At 34.9% G+C, this 26,764-nt stretch overlaps 2 protein-coding genes across 2 annotated transcripts in view; both read left to right on the top strand.

The window, feature by feature from the left end:
* The window catches only part of LOC119076218 (IDLSRF-like peptide), a 57,734-nt gene that overhangs the window by 19,697 nt on the left and 11,273 nt on the right, over nucleotides 1-26,764 (top strand). The window contains exon 2 of the mRNA XM_037182870.1: nucleotides 19,893-20,021. Within this exon, the coding sequence (XP_037038765.1) occupies nucleotides 19,893-20,021 (129 nt within the window). The remainder of the gene's footprint in view (nucleotides 1-19,892; nucleotides 20,022-26,764) is intronic.
* LOC119076217 lies at nucleotides 22,130-23,870 on the top strand. Its single transcript, XM_037182869.1, has 2 exons — nucleotides 22,130-22,204; nucleotides 22,257-23,870. Exons 1-2 carry the CDS (start codon nucleotides 22,160-22,162, stop codon nucleotides 23,238-23,240), a joined length of 1,029 nt encoding a protein of 342 aa, XP_037038764.1. The 5' UTR covers nucleotides 22,130-22,159; the 3' UTR covers nucleotides 23,241-23,870.

Here is a 26,764-nt window from a genome sequence, read left to right as displayed (position 1 = left end):
CTTTTCGAAATGACAAAAATGCAATGCGCATTATCCACACAACGGCGCAATATATTTGCATTAATAATCGTCAAGACAAATATTATATGATTTCTCATAATGAGAATGCAGCATGCAAGGCGTTTGTTGACAACATTATTATATGCGAGCAAAAACATATGCTGTATAATATCTACAATGGTTCAGCGGAATGTGAAATGGCTATATTTACCCACACGACAAAGGCTATTTCTCCAAGATGTGCATTAATTCCAGTGCTTGGAGATCAAATATGGTCTAAGCTGCATACGCCAAATACGTTCTTGTTTACAACAAAAACCAGGACAACCTTCAATATCATATGTGGTAATAAAGCGACAACGTGTTACGCGGAAGGAGCGGGCATTGTTCAATTAGATCCTCAATGTGTACTACAAGCAGCGAACTACGAAATTACTTCGGAAAATGATGTTGATTACGGAGAACTTCATATTGTCATCCCTAAGCTAAATATTTCCGATATTCTCATCGAAATAAAACCCAATTCATCAGACGAACCTACACATGAAACAATGCAATTGGACGAACAGATGGCGATATTGGAAAAGGCAATTCACAATCAGAAACAACAAATGCAGACATTCCCTACTATCAGCGTCCATGACATTCACCGCTACACAATGGTATATGTTATTGTAATTTTGCTTATTGTTTTCATTAGTCTATTTATTTACTGGATGCTCAAAGTAAGAAAACAGCAAAGTTTCACAATAGAAACAGTTCCAGTGACTAATATAGAGAAAATTCCAAAAGACGAATCATTAAATGTCACTTTTAGTGCATAGTCATATGTATGTTATGGATAAATGACGTAAATTTTATTTTTGAATTAACTACTAACTGTGTGCATTTGTGTGCATTTCTTAAGGAAACTTTTGTTGTTTTCATTGCATTGTATACGTATGTATTAATTACTTGAAAGGCAGCTTATGATTTTTCCATTGTGTGTACTTGCCTATTTAAATTTTTCATGCTAAAAAATTGAAAATTTGAGTGGAAATAGAATACGCAACGGTCAGGAGCAAGTTAATTCTTACATATTATTGTAATCCTAGAATAAATCCTAGAACTTATTTGTTGAATTAAATATTCAACGGTCGGGAGTATGTTAATGCTTGCAATGATAATGATATAAAATTATGTAAAATTTCTATTCAATTAGATCACATATAATAATTACAATATGCGCGCGCATCTTCATGCTCGCGCATGCGCAATGCATTAACAGTTCAGTCGATAGAATTGTTATACTTGAATCATATACGCGACATTATGAACAATTATATGCGCGTATGTAAACATTGCAATCATTAACGTGTAATATGAGATGCATTAAGCGAAATATGTGGTAAAAAGATGTTAAATGATTTATGGTATTCATTTCTTGGAAATGTTTATAATAAATTGTCTTTTTTGGAAACATTTATTCCGGATAATTTTCGGTATAAATGTATTAACCAAATTATGGAAAAGGATGAACGTCACATCCGGTGCATTGCTTTATTACTATGTGAATCAAGCGTCAAAATACTTCCCACGATAAATATAAGTGATTGTAATTATAACAATAAGTTCTTTGTTTAGAATTAGTATAAATACTGTATCCATTCAATGGATAAGATCAGAGTTTGAGAAGTATTCAAACAGGAGAGTTTGAGAAGTATTCAAACAGGAGAGTTTGAACGGTAGTCAAACAGGAGAGTTATTGTGAAAGAATCAATTAATAAAGTAAAGTTTATAATTAAAATAAAACATCTTAGTCTTTTTATTCGATAAAAGGATAACCGTAGGAAAAAGCTCCTACGGGTTAAACATCTCCATTCGATTAAACACAGACGTTTGTGTCATTCGTGTCGGTGTTTTAGATTGGTTAAACAAAGGTTAGGAACAGTATTTTCTACCTATAGGTAACATTCGCCATAAAATCATGCCGCAAAGGTCACGGACAAAACCCACGCCTCGTTCACCATTCAACGTGAAATTACCGAGTAAAACTGAGATTGCAATATAAAATCACTTCCACGAAACGAATTTCATTTACCACACTAATGTGCTGCGGAAAACATTATTTAGGCTAAACGGAAATTTTGCGAAAAATAAACAAATGGAAAATCGTTTTGTACATGGAAAATGTCTTGGAAAATGTTATAAAATTTGCTATCAAGTTATCTATTTATTTGGGCTGTATCGATTTAAAAAACAAGCAGAAATTGAACACCTACCGTATCCAATATACATAGGTAGTATTCTACAGATATACTCAAAAAATAACAAGCGGGTGGTTGAAGCAAAGAGTTGATACCATTCAGAAATGTTATACAGCTGTAGGTTGCTGTAGGTACACAGATCAATAAACGTTTTATATTTCAACCAGAGCTTATTTGGATTTTTTTTTGAAAAGAACTGTCAAGGGATGCTCGGAATTTTTAAGAATTGAAAGAATGAAATTTCTGAAGTTTTTAAAGAGACATTGGACCGTTTCGATCTGAGAGGAAATTAAACACGTCTTTCGGCGTCTTGCATTTACATGTAGTTCAAAAACACAATTTCTCATCATGCCACGATGACGGTGGTATTATTGATACAATGCTCTAAGAACAATACACCAATTCGTTCACGAACAAGTCTGGCGAATCATAAGTGAAATGAAAGCTTGCTCAATCGTAGCCAGTCCGAGGTGAAGCTAAAGTTGGTACAAATTCATGAATTTCAGAATTTGTAGAATTGCTTGGAATTTTAAGAATTTTGGTCTTATTCTTAAAATTCTCGAATTTTCTAATTTAACAAAATTTAAGAATGAAAATTCCGAATAATAAGCCCTGAATTCAACCAAGCTGGAATGGCAATGTAAATTTTTCCTTTTTTTTATCCAACATGAACTTCAACGAGTGGGTTGCACAAGCATATAAATAACGTTCCATACATCCTATTGATAGTATAGACGTTTCCAATGGTGCAGTTTCATTGTATTACGGGAAAATCGTTTTCAATTTCACCGACGTTCAACAGGATTTTCGTCAGGTTTTTTTCTGTTCTTGTTATCTTTATCTGGAAATGTGATACAGTCGACTCATTCCATTAAAATTTGGTATCTTCTCAGTACTCATCGTATTAAATGTTACATTTTAATGTTGACAAAAAAACTCGGTCTCAGATTTATTTTTTGTTGAGCTTACTTCAATTGGTACAAAAATTCGTTATCGACAATTTGTCGGGTAATTTTCCAAGGCGAGAAACTACAGTAAAAGCAAATCCGCCGCAAAATTTTCTTGATCTAATTGAATACAGTCACGTTTCGTTTTAAAAGCAAAATCAATTCAATTCAACTACCTTTAACACAAACCTTGAGCTGATCTGAAATAAAATGATTCTTGTTTCCAGTTTCACTTAAACATTTTTCTCGAATAGAAATGCTTTTAACTCACGGTATATGAAGCTTTTGTATTGCACCTAATCTAGTTTTATTTACGGTCCGGAAAATCTGCAGTCGTATTCAACATGCCACATCTCTGTTATATAAAAGCTGCAAACGTTGTGTGATATGCTATAATTCACTTCAGCGAACAGTAAATTTTATTTGGTGTTACAACATCACAATCATTACCGGTCGCTGGCTGAAGTTAATATTAATGTTGAACGTTGATGGAGGAAATTCATGGCCGGAATTGAATAAAATAGTTTTCCTCAAATTATATGCACTACGAAAATTAACTTTGAAACTTTACATTCAGGAAATTGTAAATAGTCGAGACCAGGGTCATTCAATGAAATCGTATGATGATAAAAATAAAAGCGAAGTAAATACAGTCTATAGGCAATCGAGAACAAAGTATTTGAACGGCTTTTAATCGCAAATATAGCCTGAGCTACGACTTCCTCATTAAACCTTTTTGGTGATGCCTGTTGCAATTTTGATGTGATTGCTTCCCTTTGAAGTTGTGAATAAACATCAGTTCAAACATACATTTTCAAGATTAAAATTGCATCCGCATAACGATTCTGGAAAGCCCTGACTATGTCATCTGGTTATCCATCTCGACGGTAAAAATTATCGATAAGGTTCGCTAATAGTCTTATATAAAGTATGATAAAACTAGTGAAGTACAATGTTATCCGTCAAACGTTAGGTGATATGTTAAACAAAAGAAGTAATAGATTGCATAGCAATACTCAGCCGTTTGTGTAAGATTGACTCAACAATCAACATATATATTCCTATAGAGGACCGACGTTTTCACCAGAGTATTTGAATCCAATACAACGCTCACTGTATCGGAAAACGTAAGAAAATTATTGAAATATTTTGTCGCAAAAATATTCGCTACAACGATTTCTCTTCGCTTATTTCCAACAAGTCAAATGGTCTCGCAATCTGAATAGAGGAATTTCATATTGCAACAAATACAATTTACCAAACAAGGATGTTAACTCAATTCAGGGTTGCCATTTATATAAATCATGTACAATTTGTCTGTATTACATAACAGAGTATTTTAGGGATAGAATGCGAAAGTAGGTCACCCGAAGTTGTTCCTAACAGTATATTTGATGAATATAGGTCAAGAACTTGCCGGATGCCAGAATGTTTTTGTGCGAATATGGCAATGAAAATTGTATGGAAGGATGGAAGGTATATAATATGATTGCTGTAACAATGTAGGTAGTCGTTTTGGATTTATGGATGAAATTTTAAATATTAAAAACCATATCCATATCCAGCTCATCTGGTTTGTACATATTTATGAAACGGAATTCTATTTTCATTTTCATATTTGATTTGCTGCGATCTGCGAACTACATTTTCCATTTATTTTATCATACAGGCTGGAGTACTTGAATATGATATCGTATTATGTGAATATCATTACCAGTGTATGTTTTAAACAGATTTTAATAATGAACGAACTGTTTGACACATAGTGTTGATAAGATGAGTTTATAACGACCTCATTTTCGGTATCCCAGACATTACACTGTAAGTTCTTTTAAATTCTTAAATTCTCGACGTGGCAAACAAAATCAGAGCCAAAAGAATGTACGTTCAGCAGCGTCAAATCTCCATCTCCCTAAGGTCGAAATTGGCTTATTACATTACTAGGGAAAACAAGAGAATTGGAATTTTCTATTTCTCCCAGAGGTGAACACATAATTTTCTAGATATTGAAAGCACGTCTTTCGACGCCCTCAACATGTAAAATCCGTTACATAACTAAAAGTAAAAAGTCTCGTTTTCGAGTGTTTATTGACCTCGGCTTCTCCTCGGATCAACAAAATTCACATGAAAACTCTACTTTTCATCTGTTTATACCTAGTTACGTAATAGTATTTTACATGCCTAGGGATAAAAAGATGAAAAGTAGAGTTTTCGTGTGAATTTTTTTGATCCGAGGCGAAGCCGAGGGCGTCGAAAGACGTGCTTCAAACATGAAAAGTACGGTTTTCAACGCATGTAGCATGTAAAATACTATTTCGTCAGTGTGTGGCGTGAATAACCGTTTTTCTCCACGAAGCCACACATTCATCTGTTTGTTTCACCATTTCTCAAAATCAAAACAAAATGACAGTTGCAAATAGAAAAAAAAACTCTTGTTCGCCTCATGGGAAAAACAAGGATTGAAAAAATAAAAATTTTCTCGCCTGAACTTTCATCTTCTCACCGCATTTCAGTGGAGAAATAGCTATTTTCATAATAAGGTAGTAAATGGGATTGTTTTGCGCACTAGATGTGAGATTGCCGATACGAGCGAAGCGAGTTCGGCAACACATCGTGTGCGCAAAGCCCCCATTTGCTACTGTGTTAGGAACAAGGTTTTATCTCCTGTAATGTCATAATCACCATAAAAAACAAATTTAATAAATCAAACTGAAACACAAACACGCCATGACACCGTCACTCATTCATATTCCCCACAAATAAAACACACATCTAGAACACTGTCAAGAATTTGTCAATTTTAAGTGAATAAATGAGAAATTATCGAAGTTTTCCGTGAATAAATGTGAAATTATCGAAGTTAGCCGTGCGCAAATGACCATTTATCGAAATTTTCAGTTAATAAACGTACGCTCTGTGAATGACGTGTTTAAATCTAGCCCATTTTGATTCTAAAAGTGACACTCAAATTGTGAATATTATGACATTACAGGAGATAAATAAGGTTATTCGAGCCCAATACAAAACTCGAAGACTGGACTTTTCAACTTTTTATCCTTTTTCATGTAAATAACTATTTCGATTGAAACTGCCTTACCTATCCGTCAATTGATACTCCATCCATGAGCGAAACGAGAATAGAATAAGGTTTCACATCACCCTTTAGGACTTTATATACTTTTGATAATGTTTATCATTCGGATAGGAAGAGATCTGTTGTGTTGAATGGTACAGACGTTTCTTAAAGGATTTTTTTTTAAACGTAAGAGCTATATGTGCATGGGTGTCTTCACCATAGAATAAATCTATTCGGCAAATAGAATAAGGTTTTTCTCATAGGACATTTATTTGATTTAATGCTGTGTATTGTCATTGATTTATTCATTGATTTTCTTATTTTACGAGAGGAAATGACTTTTTTCCATTTTTATATTGATACTGGATACGGTAAAGGAAAATTGAGAATGTGTGTCATTTTACACGGACATAAATGTTAGGTTTTAGCAAAGTTAATTTAGGGATACAAAGACTTTTGTGTAGAGTACAAAATTTTGCACAAAGACATCTTACGCTGTTATTTATGTCGTTTTTTCTATGGATCACATTTCTGGGTTTACATAAATTTTCGCTGTACTTAGTAAGCATTACTTACCCGTTGAGATCTCTAACCACGAAACAATCTGCTACGGAACAATCTGCTGCGAAAGAAGTGCTTAGTTATTAGTTAAAGGTATACAAGTAATCAAAATGGGAAAGATGAGGACTGTGTATAGTAAATTTTGTTAGATTGAACTTGATCTAGTGAAATATGACATATAAAGAGAAAGGCGAAGCTACGTAGAGTTTTACTTGTAGCAAAATCATATAAACACGAGAAATATTTTATTTCTAGAGAGGAACATCAAGACGAAGGTCTAACAGTTATACTTTAAGTTAGATATCTCTCGACTTGATGCATTCGCTATGACTAATGCATGATTTCCACTCACGCCTTTTACACTCCGTTTTCAACCGGTTTACACTTTAAACAATAAAACAGAGGCGTGTTTTAGCTAAACGGAGCGTAAACGGCGTAAGAGGAAATCAAGCATAACAACGTTAAATATATTTCAACTTTATTAGTGTTAGTAATTCTCAACTGTTCAATAGGGATGGGAGGCGTTCAAAATTATCGATAATATCAATCGAAAGAAATTATCGATAATCGATTAATCATATCGTTATCGATAATTTAATAATTATCAAAATATCGAAATTCGATAATTATCAAAATATCGATATTTTGATATTTATCTGAAAATTCATGATAATATACCGATATATCGGAATATATCGATAAATATCGGATTTTCGGACCGAAATATCGATATATCGAATTATCGATATCTTGATAATTATCAAAATATCAATAATTATCGATATTTTTTTGATAATTTTCGATAAAAAAAGTCGATAATTATCGATTATCGATAATTGATAATTATCGATAATCATTTTCATTATCGCCCATGCCTACTGTTCAAATAAATTTTTTTCGATGGGAAGTCAATCTCCTGGAGTTCCATGTGGAGCTGAGTCGTTTCGGGCTTATTATTAAAGGTACAATAAAAAATGAGTAACGAGCCAAAATTGAAAACTCTGGATTGACGAGCAAAAATGTCAAATAATTCAGTTAAATTGGATTTTGAATACATGAAATGGTCATGAGTAAGTAAAATTCCATAAGAAAAAGGCATGTTGTCTTGTCATCTCCTAGGGACCTTTCAGGGTATAAATAAGTCCGCCAGAAAATGCGTTCGATTTCAGTAGGTACGTTTTCAAAGGATTCCCTCATTTAGAATTTTGAGAATTTGAACGTAACAACTCGGAATTAGAAACACTGGCAAAGAAGCATCAATTCGTCGATATTTTATGTATCATAAAACCATATAAAAGCCCTTAGCTGCAATCAATCCACAGATCAACTGTTTAAATTTTATGAAATTAATTTCAACCTTTCCCAACGTTATACATTCGAAATCAACGCTCTATAATATACGTTATACAGTTCATTTCGCCATTATACGGGCAAAATGGCATGTTAAGCCTAATATCAAATTATGAAAACCAGATAAAAAATCTAAATGTCAAAAGCTCACAAAAGAACATTCATGTTGTGGGGGGAAAAAAATTCCTTCGCTTAGGAAAAAAGTTTCAGAAGTTTAATGCGATATAAATTCATGACCATCATCCACTGCGCTGTGTGATGGTTTATAATGGATTCTTATGGAGCTCACTACGGCTCGGAAATCCTTTGTGTAATACACTGTATTACTGTATAGGAACGAACACCATATGCTATAAAACATGAACAGCTTCATCTACCTACCTACGGACACTATGTCAATCTAAGCTGGAAAAAAAGCATATAGCCGAAAAGTGTAGGTGTGGATGTTGATGTATGTAACCATATGAAATTACATTAAAGAAAATTTCGATAAAACAACGTGACCTTCCTAATTTAGACATCTGGTGAACGTGCTGAGCATCTAATTTTTATTGAGATTGCCTGTTTTAGTGCTCGTTTTATGGTTACATATGGCAGCCTGCTGTTTGTCAAGGTTGATATTACGACTTTCGGTATTGGATATGTGTAGCGATATGTGAATATATACCGTCCTGATCCTGAATGTCAGAGGACGACGGTGTTTCGACAAATTTTATTGCACTGTATTTATTTACGGCATGCTGCAATTTTAGATGAAAATTTTATGTCAATTCCGAAAAAAAGAAACAGAAATAGTTTTAGTTGGGTGGATGTTAAGAGCAATGATCCCGAGCACGATTTATTGGAGTTTCTTTGTTGGAAGATTTACTAGTTTTAAATGACGCTGCAAGAGTGTCAATTGATTCTTTATCTGCTGGTTTTGTTTTTGAAATAAACCAGCGCTTGAATCAACAGTTTATCGTTGATCGCTACATTTACGAGGAAAATTGTCATTTCAGTCTGGGACAACAGTATTTCTTTTGGGGAAAAACAATAAAAAATGTTTTAAAGTTTTACAGAATTTAGGATGTGAAAATCTAGAAAAATATAGGAAAATGCGAGGGAAAATGTTTTCCCAAAAATAGTTTCTGCGTTAAACTATTGAAGATAAGTGAAGACAAACTATTAAAAAGACAAGTGAATAGCCAGTTATCACCAGATTAAGGATACGGGCACCTATACTGCAAATACTAGTGAATCTATTCTCAGTGCCTAACGTTGCATATTGGCAACGGTCATAGGAAACAAGTCGGAAGCAAAAACCAAGTGCTTAAAAGAGCTGTACATACAATTATTAAAACGTTCGCACGGCTAAATCGTCTGAAAATTACAACAGCTTCCACAAACCGAACCTTTTACGAAAACAACCAGAAGGACTAGATCTTTCGTTTCACTCAAACTTGAACGCGTTATTGATAACGAAAGTAAAAAGAAAATGTTTCCTGTCAAGTCTTTCCCTGTTGATCTCAAAACTCACTACAGGCCCGTAGCCAGGATGAATGGCCAGGGGGGGCAGTGCCCCAACGTAATATTTGGAAAAGTTATTGTGTTTTTAAAAGTAGTCTAATTTCGCCGAAGGCAAAAATTTTCTCATTTCCACTTGCATGGAATTTATTTTCTTGACCCGAAGTTTCCATTTTTGAAAAGTTGTAGATATGGAGATTATCGCTTTTTGTTGGTGAATCGCACAAAGTAAAAATTATCTATTTAAATACAGTCATTTAGAAAGCAGTGCTACGACGCTGGTGGAAATAATGTTTTCTCCCCGGGATCGTGTGTTTCTTTTGCGTATTCTTTATTAAAATCGTGTTTTAACACAAAACTCTTACGCTTTCTAAAATCTTATTTTTACTAAGAGTTAAAGAAGCATCTGCTTTGCAAGAGTAAGATATTTTCAAATTCAATTCAATTCAATTTATTAATCATATTAGAACAAAAAGATCACGCCTTATATAAATATTTTTCTACGACAGACTAGAATCGAATGGATTTACTTTTCTTTTCTCTCTATCTCAAGTAACGGAAACACAAATAGTTTCAAATGGTTACTTTCAATAGATGGAAGTTTTTACGTTTTTTGAGATTTTGTACTAAAGCACTGCATCAAAATAAAATTACGACGCAGGCGAAAGTTTGGCCTCACTCAGTTAACATTCATAATGCTTGAAGGACACCCCAAAGTTACGAATTTCATGACGTTCGCTGTCCTGTGCTCTTTGTTCCGAAAGTGTTCATTCTCGGATAGTGACACCGAGGTTGCCATATCGTCAGAAGATTTCAATTGAAACTGAAACCGAGGTTTACAAAGGTACACAAAATTGCATTCCCAACGGGAACTTTTAGGAACTTCGCGATCATCAACATTTAGAAATACGGAAAAAGGGTTTGATTCGCGTACATTAACTTTTCCCAAAATCTCTTTCCGGTAGAGATGATCCCGTGATCCCGCACTCTTCCCACCAGTGTACCCCGATGCGCATCAGGCGAAATGTTGAAGTCGAAAAATTCTCATGCTTCAAAATGGGGTGTCGTGTTTGACATTGAATCTCATTCCAGCAACATTCAATAAAAAATTTCCACTTGTCAGCAATTTCAAAGCTGTGTAATTTCGGTTCCGTTCATAGACTTACTTTGGATTCTTTAAAGAAATTATATACAAAAACAAAACCGACAAGATAACATGGGAATAGCAGTACTAATTGTTAGTAATTGAATTTCTTACTCTTGCAAGCAAAATGATAAGAGTTGGTTATGTGCGAGCGAAAAATTTTTATTTTCTTTAAAAATCCCAGGGGGGCAAGAGAATCGTCAGGAGGGGCGATGCCCCCCCCCCCCCCCGCCCCTAGCTGCGGGCCTGTCACTAGCTCACTTCTATAAAATTCCAGCGAATCATGTGCGGATACATTACACCCGGGGACTTGTCAGTTTATGATCATATGCGTTCCACAGTAAGGTGGACAAACTTTCATTAAAACATGCGGAAAAAAGCGACATATAAGCAATATACTTATCATAAACAGCTGCAAAACACAAAAGTAAATCTCCGCGAGTAACTCGACGCTCAATAAATTAAAGCCAACTGCATAGCTATTTAGGATAATGACACTGGCTACAATTAAAAACGACTTTCAAAAATGACTTACCATCCATCCATCATCATTACTTATTGATTACGTTCTCCGCACAAAGATGCCTAAAGGACACTTTAATGAAAAACTGCAAAGTCTTTTGTAATAATTTTACGAACAACTTTCTCTGACCTGTCTCTCCCTCTCTCTCTTTCGCTAGACGAAGGTCTAATTACAAGATTAAAATGAATATCTTATCACAATTTACTCGTAACCCTTTTTCTACGTTGTTGTCACATTTGTTGAAATATTTAGTGGAATTTTCTTTTAAAATTAATCCAATTAGAATGATGATTACGAGGCGAATGAAGGACTTTTAAGAAATTAGTTATGAAGGATTTTCGTATGAATAAATTACCAAGTTTAAAAATAGACGTTCGTTGGGCCAATTTACTTTCATTCATGATTTTCTCCGTTCTTAAGTGCTCATCAAATCATTAACCAAGACATTCATTAGACTCAACTGTAGTTTAGATCAATTTTGTTATTCACTAACATTCGAAATTGTGACCATTGTGACACCAGAGTAGGGCGATTTTATTTAGAACTTAGAACTGAGTAAACCTTTAGTAAATCGATTTAGATAGTCTCTAAAGGAAAGTACATATTCTGCTATTATTCCTAGTTACTTCTCTTAAACGGCTGAGATAGCGGCTGAGTATCGGTCAACTACAATTATTAAACGTAAAGTTTGTGCAGAATCAGCAACAGCTGAACTTTACCAGCTGATCAACAAACATATTCTACTTGTATCAATCAAAACACATTCTAAAGAAGGATGATAGATGACCTTAACGTATGTATGCACTGTAAGCTACATACAGTGCATACATACGTTAAGGTCATCTATCATCCTTCTTTAGAATGTGTTTTGATTGATACAAGTAGAATATGTTTGTTGATCAGCTGGTAAAGTTCAGCTGTTGCTGATTCTGCACAAGCTTTACGTTTAATAATTGTATTTTATCAACTATTTTGTGATAAAAGCAAATCTGTATTCTAATTTATAACCTACCCCATGCGAAAGTTGACCATTACATAGCAATTCACTCCCTGCGAAAACTAACCATTACAGGCAGGGTTTATTTTAGAGAATTTTATTTCTAAGAAATCTGAAAAATTAGGAAACAATACCAGAAATCCCGAAAAAATGCTGAACTTTCTTTTCTTTTGCAGCAGGTTTTGTGGCAAAACAATAGGCGATGAGTTGCAGAAGAAGTTGCACATTTATAGATTTTTAGCGCGATACGCTTGCGCATCTAAAAGTTAATACTTTTTTTACAAATTCTTTGATATTGCTGAAGTGAATGTTTCAACGGAAAAGTTGACAAGGTGAAAAGAGAAAACCAGTGATATATCATACTTTGGACATTTAACCATTTAAGAGATTTGATGAAGAAGTTGCATTTCGGCTTGATTAACTAACGTGTAGGTAATTCCCAGGGATTCCATAAAAAATGAGTTACACGAAATCTTTCAAAGATTATTTACAATTCCTATATAAACACTGTTATGTATACGAGTTAGTGTTAGGTAAACGAAGACACTCTTTGCCTCCCACACATCATCGGTTTTTCTACGAAAATATTGAGCGAAAAATTGCTTAGCATTTCAGCCGATCCACTGGGTGTTTTACAAGTGATGAAAGTGTTTCTATTTTAAGTTGAATTTACCCCGACACGTTTTCCATTAGAACTAATCTCTACAAAAAATAATTTGATTGAAATACTTGAAGCCTCAGCCAACAAACCATTATGAATGGAAATGACGGAATGGGAAAAATACACAGAGGAATGTCGGGAAAAGGACACCGTGTGTTTACGATGGAACAGCTTAATTGAATTAATTATTCGTTGGAATTATATAGAGAGGAAATTTTCATTTTGCTGCTACTGCGGAACGACATTTTTTGTTTTTATTTTTGAAAACATCACTGAATGATCAAAAGAATTCGTTTTAGTCAAACTAAAATGAACACGACACCAAGGCCAAAACACGTAATAAGTTGTTGTATATTACAGTGCTATGCTGCAGTGAAAATCTCCGTACCTTCTGACTCTGAAACGAAGTTGTAAATGTGCTTTCATAATAAATTTGAATAAATTGCTCCAGCGGGTTCATACAGTTTATTATGGATACAATGGTACAAAAAAAAATGTATGGATCTCCCGTTGGTGCAGGTAATAATAACGAATCATGAACGTAAAACATTTGTTTCGCAACAACCGTATTATTCTCTCGTACAAAATGTGTGCTGTTAATTGTAAACTTTCGAAATCTGTTTGCTTTCAAATTTAATTTTCCTTAAATACACTCATAATGTTAAGTTAATCTGTTCATTTCCAGAATGAGTCATTCAAACACCACATAATACACACAGAACACTCTCACAACCGCCACCTGAAAGTTTCTTCTAAATGAAACATTATTGTGTTTGTTTTCGCCTTAAGTTGCAATGTTTTATATATAGAAAATTATGTACAGTACTCGGGTCGAGTGCATGGTTCGTGTTTGGAAACAATACATTCTGCATTGTTACAGATGCAGAGTTTTGAATCGGTTCAGCAATGTTACCATTTTCCATAATAAACATTAAATGGCACTTTAGCAGTGAGCACAGGTTCTATCTTGGGGATAACGACTAGGTGTGTATTTCAGTACTTTTCATTTTATTTCAAATATTTCTAAATTTGAAATAAAATGAAAAAGGTGAATGAATTCGGTTAATTTCTTATTACCAATGGGACAACAAACTAACGATGAAAAGATCAACAGTCAAGGCAAGACAAAGTTTGATTTTGTTTGCAAAAGAAAGGGAATAAATAAAATCTTTTCAGAACTAAATTTTTGATAGGAATAACCCTAAATTCGCTAGAAAAAAATCAGACTAGAGTGGAGTCTGAGACTCGTTTAAATTAATATTAAAGGATTGAATGTTACCAATTTTTAGATCGCCGAAAATCAGAAATTGGATATTCATTCATCTCGCAAACCTATGTAGTTTTCTGGTTACAACCGGTTCCATAATTGCAATAGAAGTAAAAGCCCTCCAGTAGAATCAATTTTCGATTAATATTTCGGAGTATATTCAGTTCTAACTGTTAAGTCAAGGGTCTTACATCAGAGAATAAGTCTTAAGGTAATATTTTGTGAAATGTTGATAAAAAACGGAAAATACTGAAATTTCTGTAATGCTTGATAGAACGATCACTTAGGAGTTATTCCTAACAAAGTTTTTGAGCCATCAAACATATCAGTAGACAAAAGGATACTGTTTTACAAGAAGGGTAAAAACGCCGATAATTTACATTTTTGCACATTTTCATCAAATTTTGTGGCGAGATTAAAGTCTCAAAATCACCATCGGGGAACTTTGACGATCAGTCATGAACTCAAAAAATATTTTTTAGACTTGATCTTTTTTGTGAAATAATCTGTGAAGTCTGGAGATTAGATTACATTGTGGACCCAACTTTTTATGTACACTGAGCCCACCGTAAAAAATCTATTAATGTGACGTGGACCGAAAACGACGAAATTTTCAAAAATCGATCTGACGGCAGCACAAAATTAAAGTTTCAATTTTTTTTTCATAAAATGATCAGATGGACCAGCTGAGTGGATTTCCGGCTGAGCCTTAGAAGAACTAAGACATTTTGTCAAAACCGCTACACCCTAATTTTCATGCAGGATGAGAAAATAGACGTACCCTTAACATGGTGATTATTCATTTGTAACAGTATGAGTGGGGTCTAGAATGTGTTGGTATCATAGAAAAATGATCTGACCTTTCCATAATATACTTCGTTTCAGAAATGCAAAAATCCAAAAGTACGAAAGTGAATTATTTTAATTGTCTCTTTTCATTTACTCAACATACTGCTAATGTCTTTGAAATGAATTCATTTGTCACGAGGTTAAAGCGCATGCAAAGTTTTTCTTTTTTGCTCTCTTCCATCAAGCGTTTAAACTGGATTTTCATGAGAACTTTTCTACTTAAAATGAAAGTAAACGTACAACTAAGTACCACAGTAAAAGTAACTTGTCGTTTCACGACCTTAATTTTCTTTCATGAAAATAAAATGGTCTTTGAAAAATATTCGCTCTCGTATACCATTAATCTGAATAACGTGACTGACACTTTCTATTTATTATGAATTTAAAGAAAATGTTTCTTAATAAAAAGTGGAAATAGTTTTCATGTTTTCAAATATTTAAACGAATATTCCATTCCATCAAAAAATATAAATGACTTCATCATAATATTCGTCAGGTGAGAGAGAAGCATTTTTGGTATATTTTACTACTACCTTACTATACACTATGCCACAGTTCGGTTGGATATTTTGTTAGATATTATAGAAGAAAATTGGCACTAGGTATGCAGCATACCGTATGCTAGATGAGTTTGTCTTATATTTTATGTAAGATTTCACTTCTCAGCCACAAGCGGCAATGACTACGGACTAGAGTAACAATATTTTATGTAGTGCAATTTCGGACAGACTTTCCTTTTTAGCATTGAGACGATCAAAGAGATTCTACAAAACGAAACCGTTACACAGACTGCCCATTTGTTCTTGAGCTGCACCAACAATTTTTTTTTAGCTATTTGTTGTACGTTCAGACGGTTTGCCATTTTTATGCCTTCACATCGGACGATGTCAAATTCATTTTGTTAAATAAATGATTGATTTCGAAACAACTTTGGAAGCGGAAAATCTGTTTCAAATGCTGTTTATCACAGATGTTTTAAAACGACCAACTCAACCGGCATTGATGAAATATGTAATTGAAACCGCAAGCTATTGCGAAATTCAAAATTAGCGTCGGAAATGAAAAACAACAATAAATTAATTATCATAGTATGGCCCTAAGTGCCGTCATGTCACTTCACACAGACATTTGCCTGTGCCTTGTCAGTTAACCGAGAACTTATCGGATGGAAGGATCAGTCAGTTATGCAATTTGGTACCATTCGATCGGTAATTATCCCTACTACACGATAAACATTTAAAATTGAAAAAATCCGGAAAAATACATAACAGCAGCGTCCACCGACCACATTTAAAAAGAAAATTTGTTGCTAAGCAAATGACTGCGTTTTTGTGTTTGAAACATTAAAATACCTCAACGAATTGATTGGATGCCGGCTATGGCTTCCCGTATCTGTGTCTGGAATCTGGATGCACACAAAATTTTGAAAGACATACTTGAACTTAGGCAGTATTTTTCTTGAAGGGTTTCGAAAGCGAAATACAAGAATAGGAGATGAACACTAAAACCATAGTGGATAATCAAGATAACTAAACTGAGGTATGTCATGAATAAATTGGATACTTCCAATTACAGAGTAAACATCCAATCAAGAAAGATAGCACCGATAAAATCGACTGAGATAACCGAAAACCTACGATAAACTAGAAATCATAGTATAGCTTATAACATATTCCTGTCCCTAAGAATGTAATTTTGCGCCATGCGAACGTTAAGATAATTGAATTTAAGAGTCTCAACCTTTCAGACAAGCAAGACTAATAAAAAGAAAATTTTTATTAAATAAAATGCATTGACACAAGAACAAGACCGATGGCCAATTAAATCGTTCTATAACCGTAGACGACGGTAATGTCACGTTAAACAATTTTAGTTAAGTTAAACGTGCCTCGCCTCGGAAAAGACCTATGTATTCGTAAATGCCGTTCACTGTAAATTCGATTAGTTAGTCAATTAATTTACGTTAAATGAAAATGTGATGAGATTAAATTGGCTTTTGTGTATATTGAGTAAAATGAATTGGATGACTGAACGGACGATATTTTATTTTTGGTCTCTGAGGTTATTGATGGCATAATGAAGGGGCAGAGAATAGAGTTGACTGTGTAAACACTAGGCCCCACCTCTTGGGTGGGTCAGATCCCTTGACTGGCTATTTTTTTTCTATAATTCCAGCCTTAGTTTTCTAACCATTTTTAAATGAGGTGGTGTTTTTGAGATCACAAAATTAAAGTCACATGAAAAGGTGATGTCTCTTTTATTCAGAAAACAGCAGTCATCACATGCTTCATTTTACTCATATTTATTTAATTTCCCGAAGAAACAAAAAGAGCTATGAGTTGAAGGTCCAGCGAGCGATGTCTTACTCCTAAGTTGAGTCTCCTATATAGTCTACTAAAAGCGCTGAACAGGTGGCGCATTTCTTGCTTACCTCTTGAAAAAAAAACTCATGTGAATTACGGCTCTGACAAAATTCACACTCGTGCAAACACTTTAGGAACGAAAAATTTCTTTTAAGAACGCGATTTCACGCAAAAATTGTCGTATATCGCAGATTACCAGTCCAATAAAGTCCAATGTTCGAATTTAACCACATGAATTACGATACTGGTCGAAAACACTTAATATTTTCAAATCTGCGATTTTCGAAGCCTCTGAGAATTACTCGAGTTATCGTGTTATCAAGCAAGCAAGATTGTTCTAGACTTCTAGATTGTTCGACCAGAAATCCAGATTCACTTACTCGTCGAATAATTTTTTTTCTGGAAATCCGTTGCAAAAATGTCGCGGTAACAAGTTGTGTTTACAATTATACTCCAACCTCACTACTCCAATATTATCCATCTACGAACTTAAAATCGGGTAAAAATTACTTAAGTGATCACGATAACAAGGAAAAGCGTCTGAGTATAATTTGGCGTATTTCCTGCCTACCTCTTGAAAAAATATAACTCGTGTGAATTACGGCCCTCGCTTCGCTCTGGCCACAAAGTTCACACTCGTTCAAACATTTTAGGAACGAAAAAAATTCTTTTAAGAATACGGATTTCACGCAAAAATTGTCGTATATCCCAGATTACTAGTCCAATTAAATTCCAATGTTCGAGTTTAACCACATGAATTACGCTACTGGTCGAAATTGATTTTTGAAGCCTCTGAGAATTACTCGAGCTATCGGTTTCTCAAGCAAGCAAAAACTCTTTTGGGAAGTACTTCTTAATTGTTAGACCAGAAATCCAGAAATTCACTACTCGTCAAATAAGAAATTTTTCTGGAAATCCGTTGCAAAAATGTCGTGGTAAACAAGTTATGTTTACAATTACTCCAAACTCACTACTCCAATATGTCATTCTCTGTCAATTAAAACAAAAAATTTGAAAATCGGGTAAAAATTACTCAAGTTATCGCGCGGTAACAAGAAAAAGCGTCTGTGTAGAATATCTCCCATCTCGTTGTTCGAATATTATCCATCAGCAAACTCAGCCTCAAGAGTTTCAATCTTCGTCGATTAAGACAAAATCTTTGAAAATCGGATAAGAATTATGGAAGTTATCGCGGTAACAAGTAAAAAAATCTCTTGAGAATTACTCACATCTCATTACTCCAATATTGCCCATCTACGAACTTAACCTCATGATTTTCATTCTCCGTCGATTAAAACCAAAATTTTGCAAATCGGTAAAGAATTACTCGAGCTATCGAGTCCACAAGGAAAAGCGTCTGTGTAGAATTTCTCCAATCTTGTTGTTCTAACATTATCCATCTGCAAACTCAACCTCAAGAATTTCAATCTTCGTCGAATAACACAAAAAATTTGAAAATCTGATAAGAATTAGGGAAGTTATCGCGGTAACAAGGAATAAAATTCTCTTGAGAATTACTCCCATCTCATTATCCCAATATTGCCCATCTACGAACTTAACCTCATGATTTTCATTCTCCGTCGATTAAAACCAAAATTTTGCAAATCGGTTAAGAATTACTCGAGTTATCGAGGGAACAAGTGTACGGACGTTTTCTGTATTTAACGTTTTTTGCCAATGTAGAACATTTTCAAAATATCATAGTGAACTTAGCGTTACGGACATTTAAGGGTATTTTCTTTCATAAGACCCTGACTTTCAGTCAAGGGAATAATTGTCTGGCTCAGGTGGATTCAAATAAACTTCAAGAACAACTATCCCAAAAACAGATTATTTTAGTCTGCACTACCCGAGGCATATTCAGATATTATACTGGGTGTGTAACACACCCACACGGTGTGCGGCATTATACCATCATATATGTCAAAGTGAAATAATTATCCGGAAACATTTATTATCCGTTCCTGTTTAATATCAGGTTCACATAAATGCTAAATTTATTTACGTTCCAACGAACAGCAAAACTTAATTAAAGTGTTTGTTCTTAACATGGCGTTAATTGGACGTGTGTTTTCCCAAACTCATCCTGTCATACAATATGCAGACATGTTGTTCGTTTAAATTATTAAAAGACAGGGAAGGTGAAGTGTGAATATAACATACATTCCTGACCACAATACGTGCGGTGTTCCGACAAATAAATGTTGGCTATTGTTGGCTGGGGTGTATTCTTCGGGTATGAATTTCTAACATCTATTGCCTTTTGCATAATTTAAGTAATTGTTGTTTTGGGACACATTAATATGTAGATTTTAGTACAACGAAATGGGATAGAATAGCGATTCAGCGGTATACACAATGTAAATGTTTCTTTAGTGAATTTTGTATTTTTCTTTTTTTCACAGACGCCTGTCATCCGTACGAGCCATTTAAGTGCCCTGGCGATGGAAACTGTATATCTATTCAATATTTGTGCGATGGAGCTCCTGACTGTTCGGATGGATATGACGAAGATATGAGACTGTGTACTGCAGGTGAGTCCTTTTATCATATACCTCGAATACCCCTATAACTGTACCCCAATACCACTATAAATTAGAATTTCGACAAAAACTTTTTGGTGTCACTTGCATCACGGCACACATTGTGATTTCACTTGCGTCACAGCGCACACTAACGTGCTGTGTCGTCTTTTCGGTGGCGCATCCGATATTTTCCTAGACCTTCATTAAAATGTTTCTTGTTTCCCTTAGTTTCCGCTTGTCCATTGTTAATTATTGTAACGGTGAACCAGCTTGAAAGCAAGAAGAACAACAAAAATATCGATTTTTTACTGTCTGTCGCAGTTTACTTGTTTGCGTACACTTTTCAATTGGAAATGATAAACGGAAAGATAAATTCGCCATAATTTGTTTGGGAAAGTATGAAGGAAAAGTTCGTGCTTTTATTGGCAATAACGCAACTTTCTTTTACTTTTGTTGTTCGAAGATAATGAAAGAAATTTATGTTTTCTTTTATTTAGAAATGATTTACTAATTTGAAGAAAAAGCTCAATTTTTCCGACGAATGCGGGTGAAGAATAAACAATGAACGGGTGAATCAGTGTTGAGAGGAATTGGTAGATATTGGAAAAATGTAATCTTATGATCAGTACTTTTCAATAAATTAAAAAAAAGATGGTTCCGATGCCGATCCCGCACCATCCAACCAGGCACATCAAAAACATCTCATACGATTCAATGATTTGTATCGCATATGCTCTCGTTGCGCTTTGGGACTGTCTTTTCTTGGAAACATTTATTATCAAGAACTTCAAATCAGCTTTCAAAAATGATTATGTCATCTGTTATCAATAGCAACCTTAGAGTATGGTTAGTCTAAGATAGCAACGACCAAAATGAACGATGGCATGAACGAATGAAGTCAAAGATTTTAAATTTTGAATCAAATATTAGACTTATATTAGTAGAAAAATTACCAATTCACTTCGTTGACACAATCTTGAGAATTTGATTCACTGTAAAGTTTTCCATTCAAAGTTTACTCTCCATGCACGAAGATTACATATTGACTTTGTCACCATATTTTAAAGCGCCGCACATGCCTCGAAATAAAAAAATTGATGAAAAGCAAACAATAAATTTTTTCGACGAAAAACAATTTATTTTGCTTTAAATTACGTAAATTATATTCTTTCATCTGTTCCAACAACTGTTTTTTTTATATTATTTGTTCAGTGTTAGAAGCTATGTTTATCGATAAAAAAATCCATCTCGCGCAATGAGGACGGTAGTAACTAACCGCAGAAATGTCCTCACGGTCAAAGGAAGTGGTTGGCCAATGTGCATTTTCATCTTCTTTAGCCTGTTTGTATCCACTGCTAGATACAGTAGGCCTCCCCTAAATTTTTCCATGTTGTACGATCCATTGCCACTTGTTGCCAGTTCGTGTGTCCATATGTACCTTTGATGTATTTCTTTATTCCGTTTGTCCATCTCTCTGGTGGTCTTCCGACAGGTCTTGTTGTGGGGGGTCTCCAGTCCATGATGACTTTGGTCCAACGGTCATCTGTCCTTCTTGCAATATGTCCTGCCCAACTCCACTTTAGAGACGCAATTCTTTCCATGACATCAACGACTTTTGTTTGTTGGCGAATCCATTGGTTTGTCATTTTGTCATGTGCATTTGCAGATGTATTAAATGAAAAGCTTCGAGAAGTAAATTGAAATGATTTTAAGTTGTCACTGTTACAAAAACCAAAAATAGGACAAATTTCTGAACTAGCCTTCAGACTCCGTTTTGAAAAAAAATAATTGACATCATGTCACCCGTATATTTAACCTAAATGATTCGCAAGATGATTCGGGTTCGATTCCTGTTTTAGACAAAATTGCACAAATGCACGAATTTGTATCTACCGTACATTTAGGCGAGATGTCAGTTACATGCCTGACTTTCCTCGGTCCTATGAAAATCTTTGCATACTTCAAGGCGTGGCTTTTCTGTTATTCTCTTATTTAGTTCAGTTAAGATAAAAAAAGTAGTCATACTCATTCCAATCTACCACCGTTTCCCGTAGTGTGTTTCCCTCCACAATTCATTTTCAATAAAAGCAGGAAGTTTTTTACTTATCACTCAAACACAAAACCAGTCAAGTTAAAGTGTTAAAATAATGAAGTTCTTACAATTACTACTGGTGTTTGGATTGTTTTGCAAGGTATGCAGTAAGTCATTTCAATAAAATAATTTTTTAATGGAAAAATTTGTAGGCCATAGACGCCGAGCAAATAGAGCAAATCGAAGAAAATGTCAGCTTCAGCGTGTCAGCAATTTGGCTGAGATATCATAAAAAAGAATGTACGTGTCCAGCACCGTGGGCGGAGGGCGTTCAAGAATATTACGTTGGTGTCAAAGATGCTGTTAAAGACGGTTTCAAATCGGAGAAAGCAATTGAAATAGGAAATTGCGCAGTAAAATCATTGGGAGAATTCATCGAGAAATTAATCTACTTCACCGGTTCCAACTCAACAATTGTAACAACGAGCGTAACATCAATTTTAAATTCGTTGAGTACATGCCGTAAGCTAAACGAATCCGGTTTGAAAATCATTATTGAATTCGATAAAGTATTGCTGCCGCTCATCGACAATTTCAACAGAGTCGCTACATCATTATCTCCTCAAATCGGTGACTTGGCATGTTCCTTTACGGATGATCTTTCCGATCTCGGTCGCGAATTTTCGAAATTTCAGAAAGGATTTATTAGAAATTGCCAACTATTTCAATGCAAAAAGAAAGTTGATTACGAATGTGTGCTCAAAAAATTGCAGAAACTTTTCAACACCGTGGCATCCATTAACGAAAATGTCCTGAACAAATGTAGCTGTAAAGCGTCTCAGGCAGAGCATGAATCAGTTATGATTTTGGATTTGCTCTATTCATTTATGGCGATTGCGGTCACAGGAATCAATAGCTGCGTTCTTGATGAGTTGTACGCTGAAGAATGTCCCGTTTCTAAAAATTTCAAATCTGTGTCGTTGACATTTGAGTACACGCTCGTCCAAGTTATCCAAGCTGTTTGTGCCATTACTTATCCATTCGAAAATACCATTCAACAATTGTTGACCGCTTTCGTCAACATATCCCAAACTTTAAATGAGGCAGTAAAAGCCATTTTCGGGCTGGTGCAAGGTGTGGGACTAACTGTTGAAAAAATAACCACAAATTTATTGCAAGGACTTCAACTCGGCTGATCAGCTATAAAAGATCGAACGAGCCTACAATTAAAACGATATGAATTTCTGTCTTACTTAAATCGATTAAATCATTTGTTTGTGCTTTAAATCTATGGAGCAAACCAGTGCCTATTTTATGGAAATTTTTCTAAATCTGTTTTGCACACGTAAAAATCCCACTTTTGTATCTCAACTGTTCGTTGTTCCTCTAATTTCTCTCATTTGTCATTTGAAATAAAATACGAATTGAAAGAAATCATAGAAACGAAGAGGAAGAAGCAGTAACACCTTAGATACGAAAGTGGGAATTTTTACGTGTGCAAGGGAGTAGAACATTACAGATAACCATTTCTATACAATCGACGCTGAGTTGAAAGATGGAAGTGGTGCATCTAGTGTAAAATCAATCAATACTTTGTTCCATAGAAATGCATCTTATATTCACCCCAATAATATGCAGTTTTTTAACTAGTAAATTTAACGTTTCCTCCCGCTGTGAATAAAATATATTTTACAAAGATCATTCGACGTACACTTTCCTAGTGTTAGGCACTCGTTGTACGCGCTTAATTGTGTGTATTGGGTTATGTTAAAATCAGACCTCTTCTTTATAAAGAAAATTTTAACAATAAATTCAAACGTTACCAACAATGTTATACCAAGCTTTTAATATCGTCACCAAACATAAAACGTCGCCACTTTCGACGAAAATACCGACATAATCGAAAAGATTACACCAAATCCCAATAAATTGCTTCATATCACCTATGGGATTGTCGTCCGAGCAAAATTCGAATTCGCTCCACATATTTCACATGTATCCAAGCTCATCTAGGGATGTTTATAACAATGAAAGTGTAAAACAGGTATGGTCTATTGTCCGCCCGGATGACATAAAAATTTGATTTTCGTACTTAAACGCACTCATTTTCATATTATTTTGACATAAAATGTGAGTGCGTTTAAGACGAATTCGCCGATCGACCATACCTGTTCTAGACTTTCATTGGTTTATAAAACATTTTCGAAGACAATTTTAGTGTTTAGTGGTGGTTTTCTATATCAGCTTTGTACTATAGTCCAATCGGTGCTCAAAGAGATACTGGTGTTTCACAATAAGATGCCTGCTAATGTTGATGAAGTAAAAGATTTTTGCGTTCGACCATTCTTAAAACAGACGAATTAACATATTGTCATAATAGTAATATGCTTGTCGTTAAGGGTTAAAATACAAAAAAGATAAAATCCTTCTAAAGCTTTGTGATGTATTATTTCGGCCCATCGAATAATTGTTCGTGGTAAAGTCGCAGTTATTCCCGCAACTCAAAACTGTAATTTACAATTCTTCTCATTCCAATTAGAAATTAAAGTGCCCCTAAGCTCGTCGTCTTGTGATGTCTCAGTCGCTTTACCTTTCACCTCGTGTTCACCGAAATCTTTCATATGCTTAAAGAAAATTTGCTGAAGTCAGAATCGTAAACTTTTTGTACATCTTTTGATGCCAACGAATTTGAGGTGATGATGAAATTTTAGTTTTTCATTCATTATGTAAACTTCAACTTTACGGATTGCTGACATGTTAATCTTTTTACAGAGATCTTTCGTTCTTAAATTCATTTAAGTTGATGGGCAAATATGGACGGCCATAAATATTAATAAAAAGTACACTTTCAAAACGCTGTATTTCGGCATTATCTTTTCACTTCCCTAAATACGGCCGGGTATTTATTTTGCATTCTCCACATTGTGATTCTTTGAAGAGCATAGAGAAAGGAAACTCCTTTTTAATGCCCAGTTTTAATTATAAAATTAAATAAACGAACCAAGCACATTGAACACCCACACAGCTAATTTTTGTGCAAATTTATTCAGAACATACGCGTGGAGTTTCCATTCACCAGAAATTCAATTAGGGCATCAACACAATGTCTTCATAATGCTTGTTAAACAGAATATTGTCCAAGCACAAGCACACAAAGTTCTTTTTTCCTTCTTCGTAACATTTTCAATTAAAAAATCTGCACGAATTATTCTGTCTCATAATGAAACAGTTAAAACAGCATTCAAATCTATTGATTTTCCAAGACAATGGAAATTCGTTTGTTATCAGTCTCTTTCGCATGTTGAGTAGAAAAATCAATTTAAAATTTATTAAATTTTCGTTACACGATTGATTTTTCCAGGAAAGGGTTATTTTCAGTGGTAACGTACTGGCCTTCCACCAAGAAAATTTGGCTTCAATCCCAGTGAGGGAAAATTCTGTAAAGAATTTTAACTCAATGTGTAGCATGAAAGTAACGTTCCTAAGCGTACCCAAGCTTCATAACCTGGGTTGTTGAGGTGTTCGATGCTACCTAAGTGATCGCTTCCAATCCGTCTGTATTGACGGCCACTTTTCGGAGTTGACTGGAATTCGCACCGGAATACCGCAAGGCTCGGTTTTAGGTCCGTTGTTGTTTTCGATGTATATTAATGAGAGTACAGCAATCAGGCTGTTTTTCGTATCAACCAGGACCTCTATGCAGTACATCGTTGGGCTCGCGAAAATTCTTTGAAGCTAAATGCCAATAAGTCCCAAGCCATTGTATTCGAGGATTCTAGATTCTTGTCGTCGAATTTGTTCCCTCCTGTCCTGCTAGGTGGTGTAGTCATTCCATATGCAGACAAGGTTCTTAACCTAGGACTTGTCATGGACAAAAGACTGACATTCAGAGACCAGGTGCGCTTGATCTGTTCCAGGGTATTTGCTAGACTTCGTAGTCTCTGGCATCAAGGTCATGTTTTCTCTCGTAAGATTCGGATGATGCTGATTAAGTCTCTTGTACTGCCGGCCTTTACGTATTGTGACTCGGTTTATTCGACAAATTTGTCGGCCGCTGATGCTCGGTCGTTGGAGGGAGCTTTTAGTGCCTGTGTGCGTTTTGTGTATGGATTGAGGCGCTACGACAGTACTCGGGATCACGTTGAAGGATTGTTAGGTTGTGATATTATGACGTATCTGAAGCGTCGGCGTTGCTCGTTTATGCATGGCCTTGTTCTGTTTAGGGAACCGAAGTTTCTCTTCGATAAGCTGGCTGATGGAAGGTCTGTGCGTAGTCGTCAGTATGCTATTCCGAGACATGTTTCTGCCCAGTACAACAGGTCGTTCTTTGTTAGAACCGTCGCTGACTATAATGCGATTCCTGTCGGTGTGAAAATGCTTAACTCCCTGTCCAGGTTTTCTGACGCGTGTCTGGATCTTTTTCGTCCTCACTAAAGTCGTTCTCGATCGGTTTGTACGGATTGGGCTTGCTTGTCGGCTCTGTGATTGGGAAAATCCGTTTTTGGACTATTTTGTTCCGATTCATCGTATGTTAAATGTTCTTGGACGTAGTGTGTGGTAGCACCTTGGAGTAAGTTTTTGTTCATTTATGTTATTATTTTCTCATTTATTGTCGCATTGAAGTAGTTTTGTGTTTTTAATGTCTCTCGTTTTAATTTGTTTTTTTCTTTCCGTTGTGTTGATAGAGAGAGTTTTATAGTGTGAATTTAATCGTAAGGAT

Source organism: Bradysia coprophila, unplaced genomic scaffold, assembly GCF_014529535.1.
Source record: "Bradysia coprophila strain Holo2 unplaced genomic scaffold, BU_Bcop_v1 contig_232, whole genome shotgun sequence".
Taxonomy (NCBI): Eukaryota; Metazoa; Arthropoda; class Insecta; order Diptera; family Sciaridae; genus Bradysia; species Bradysia coprophila.
Note: the sequence above shows the minus strand (reverse complement) of the source record. Positions and strands in the feature narration are given on the sequence as shown.

What these genes read in the sequence shown, in the direction of transcription:
- LOC119076217 (XM_037182869.1), top strand. Translation starts at nt 22,160, where the DNA reads ATGAAGTTCTTACAATTACTACTGGTGTTTGGATTGTTTTGCAAG. An exon ending in TGTTTGGATTGTTTTGCAAG is followed by an intron (nt 22,205 to 22,256) that starts GTATGCAGTAAG and finishes AAAAATTTGTAG; the next exon opens with GCCATAGACGCCGAGCAAAT.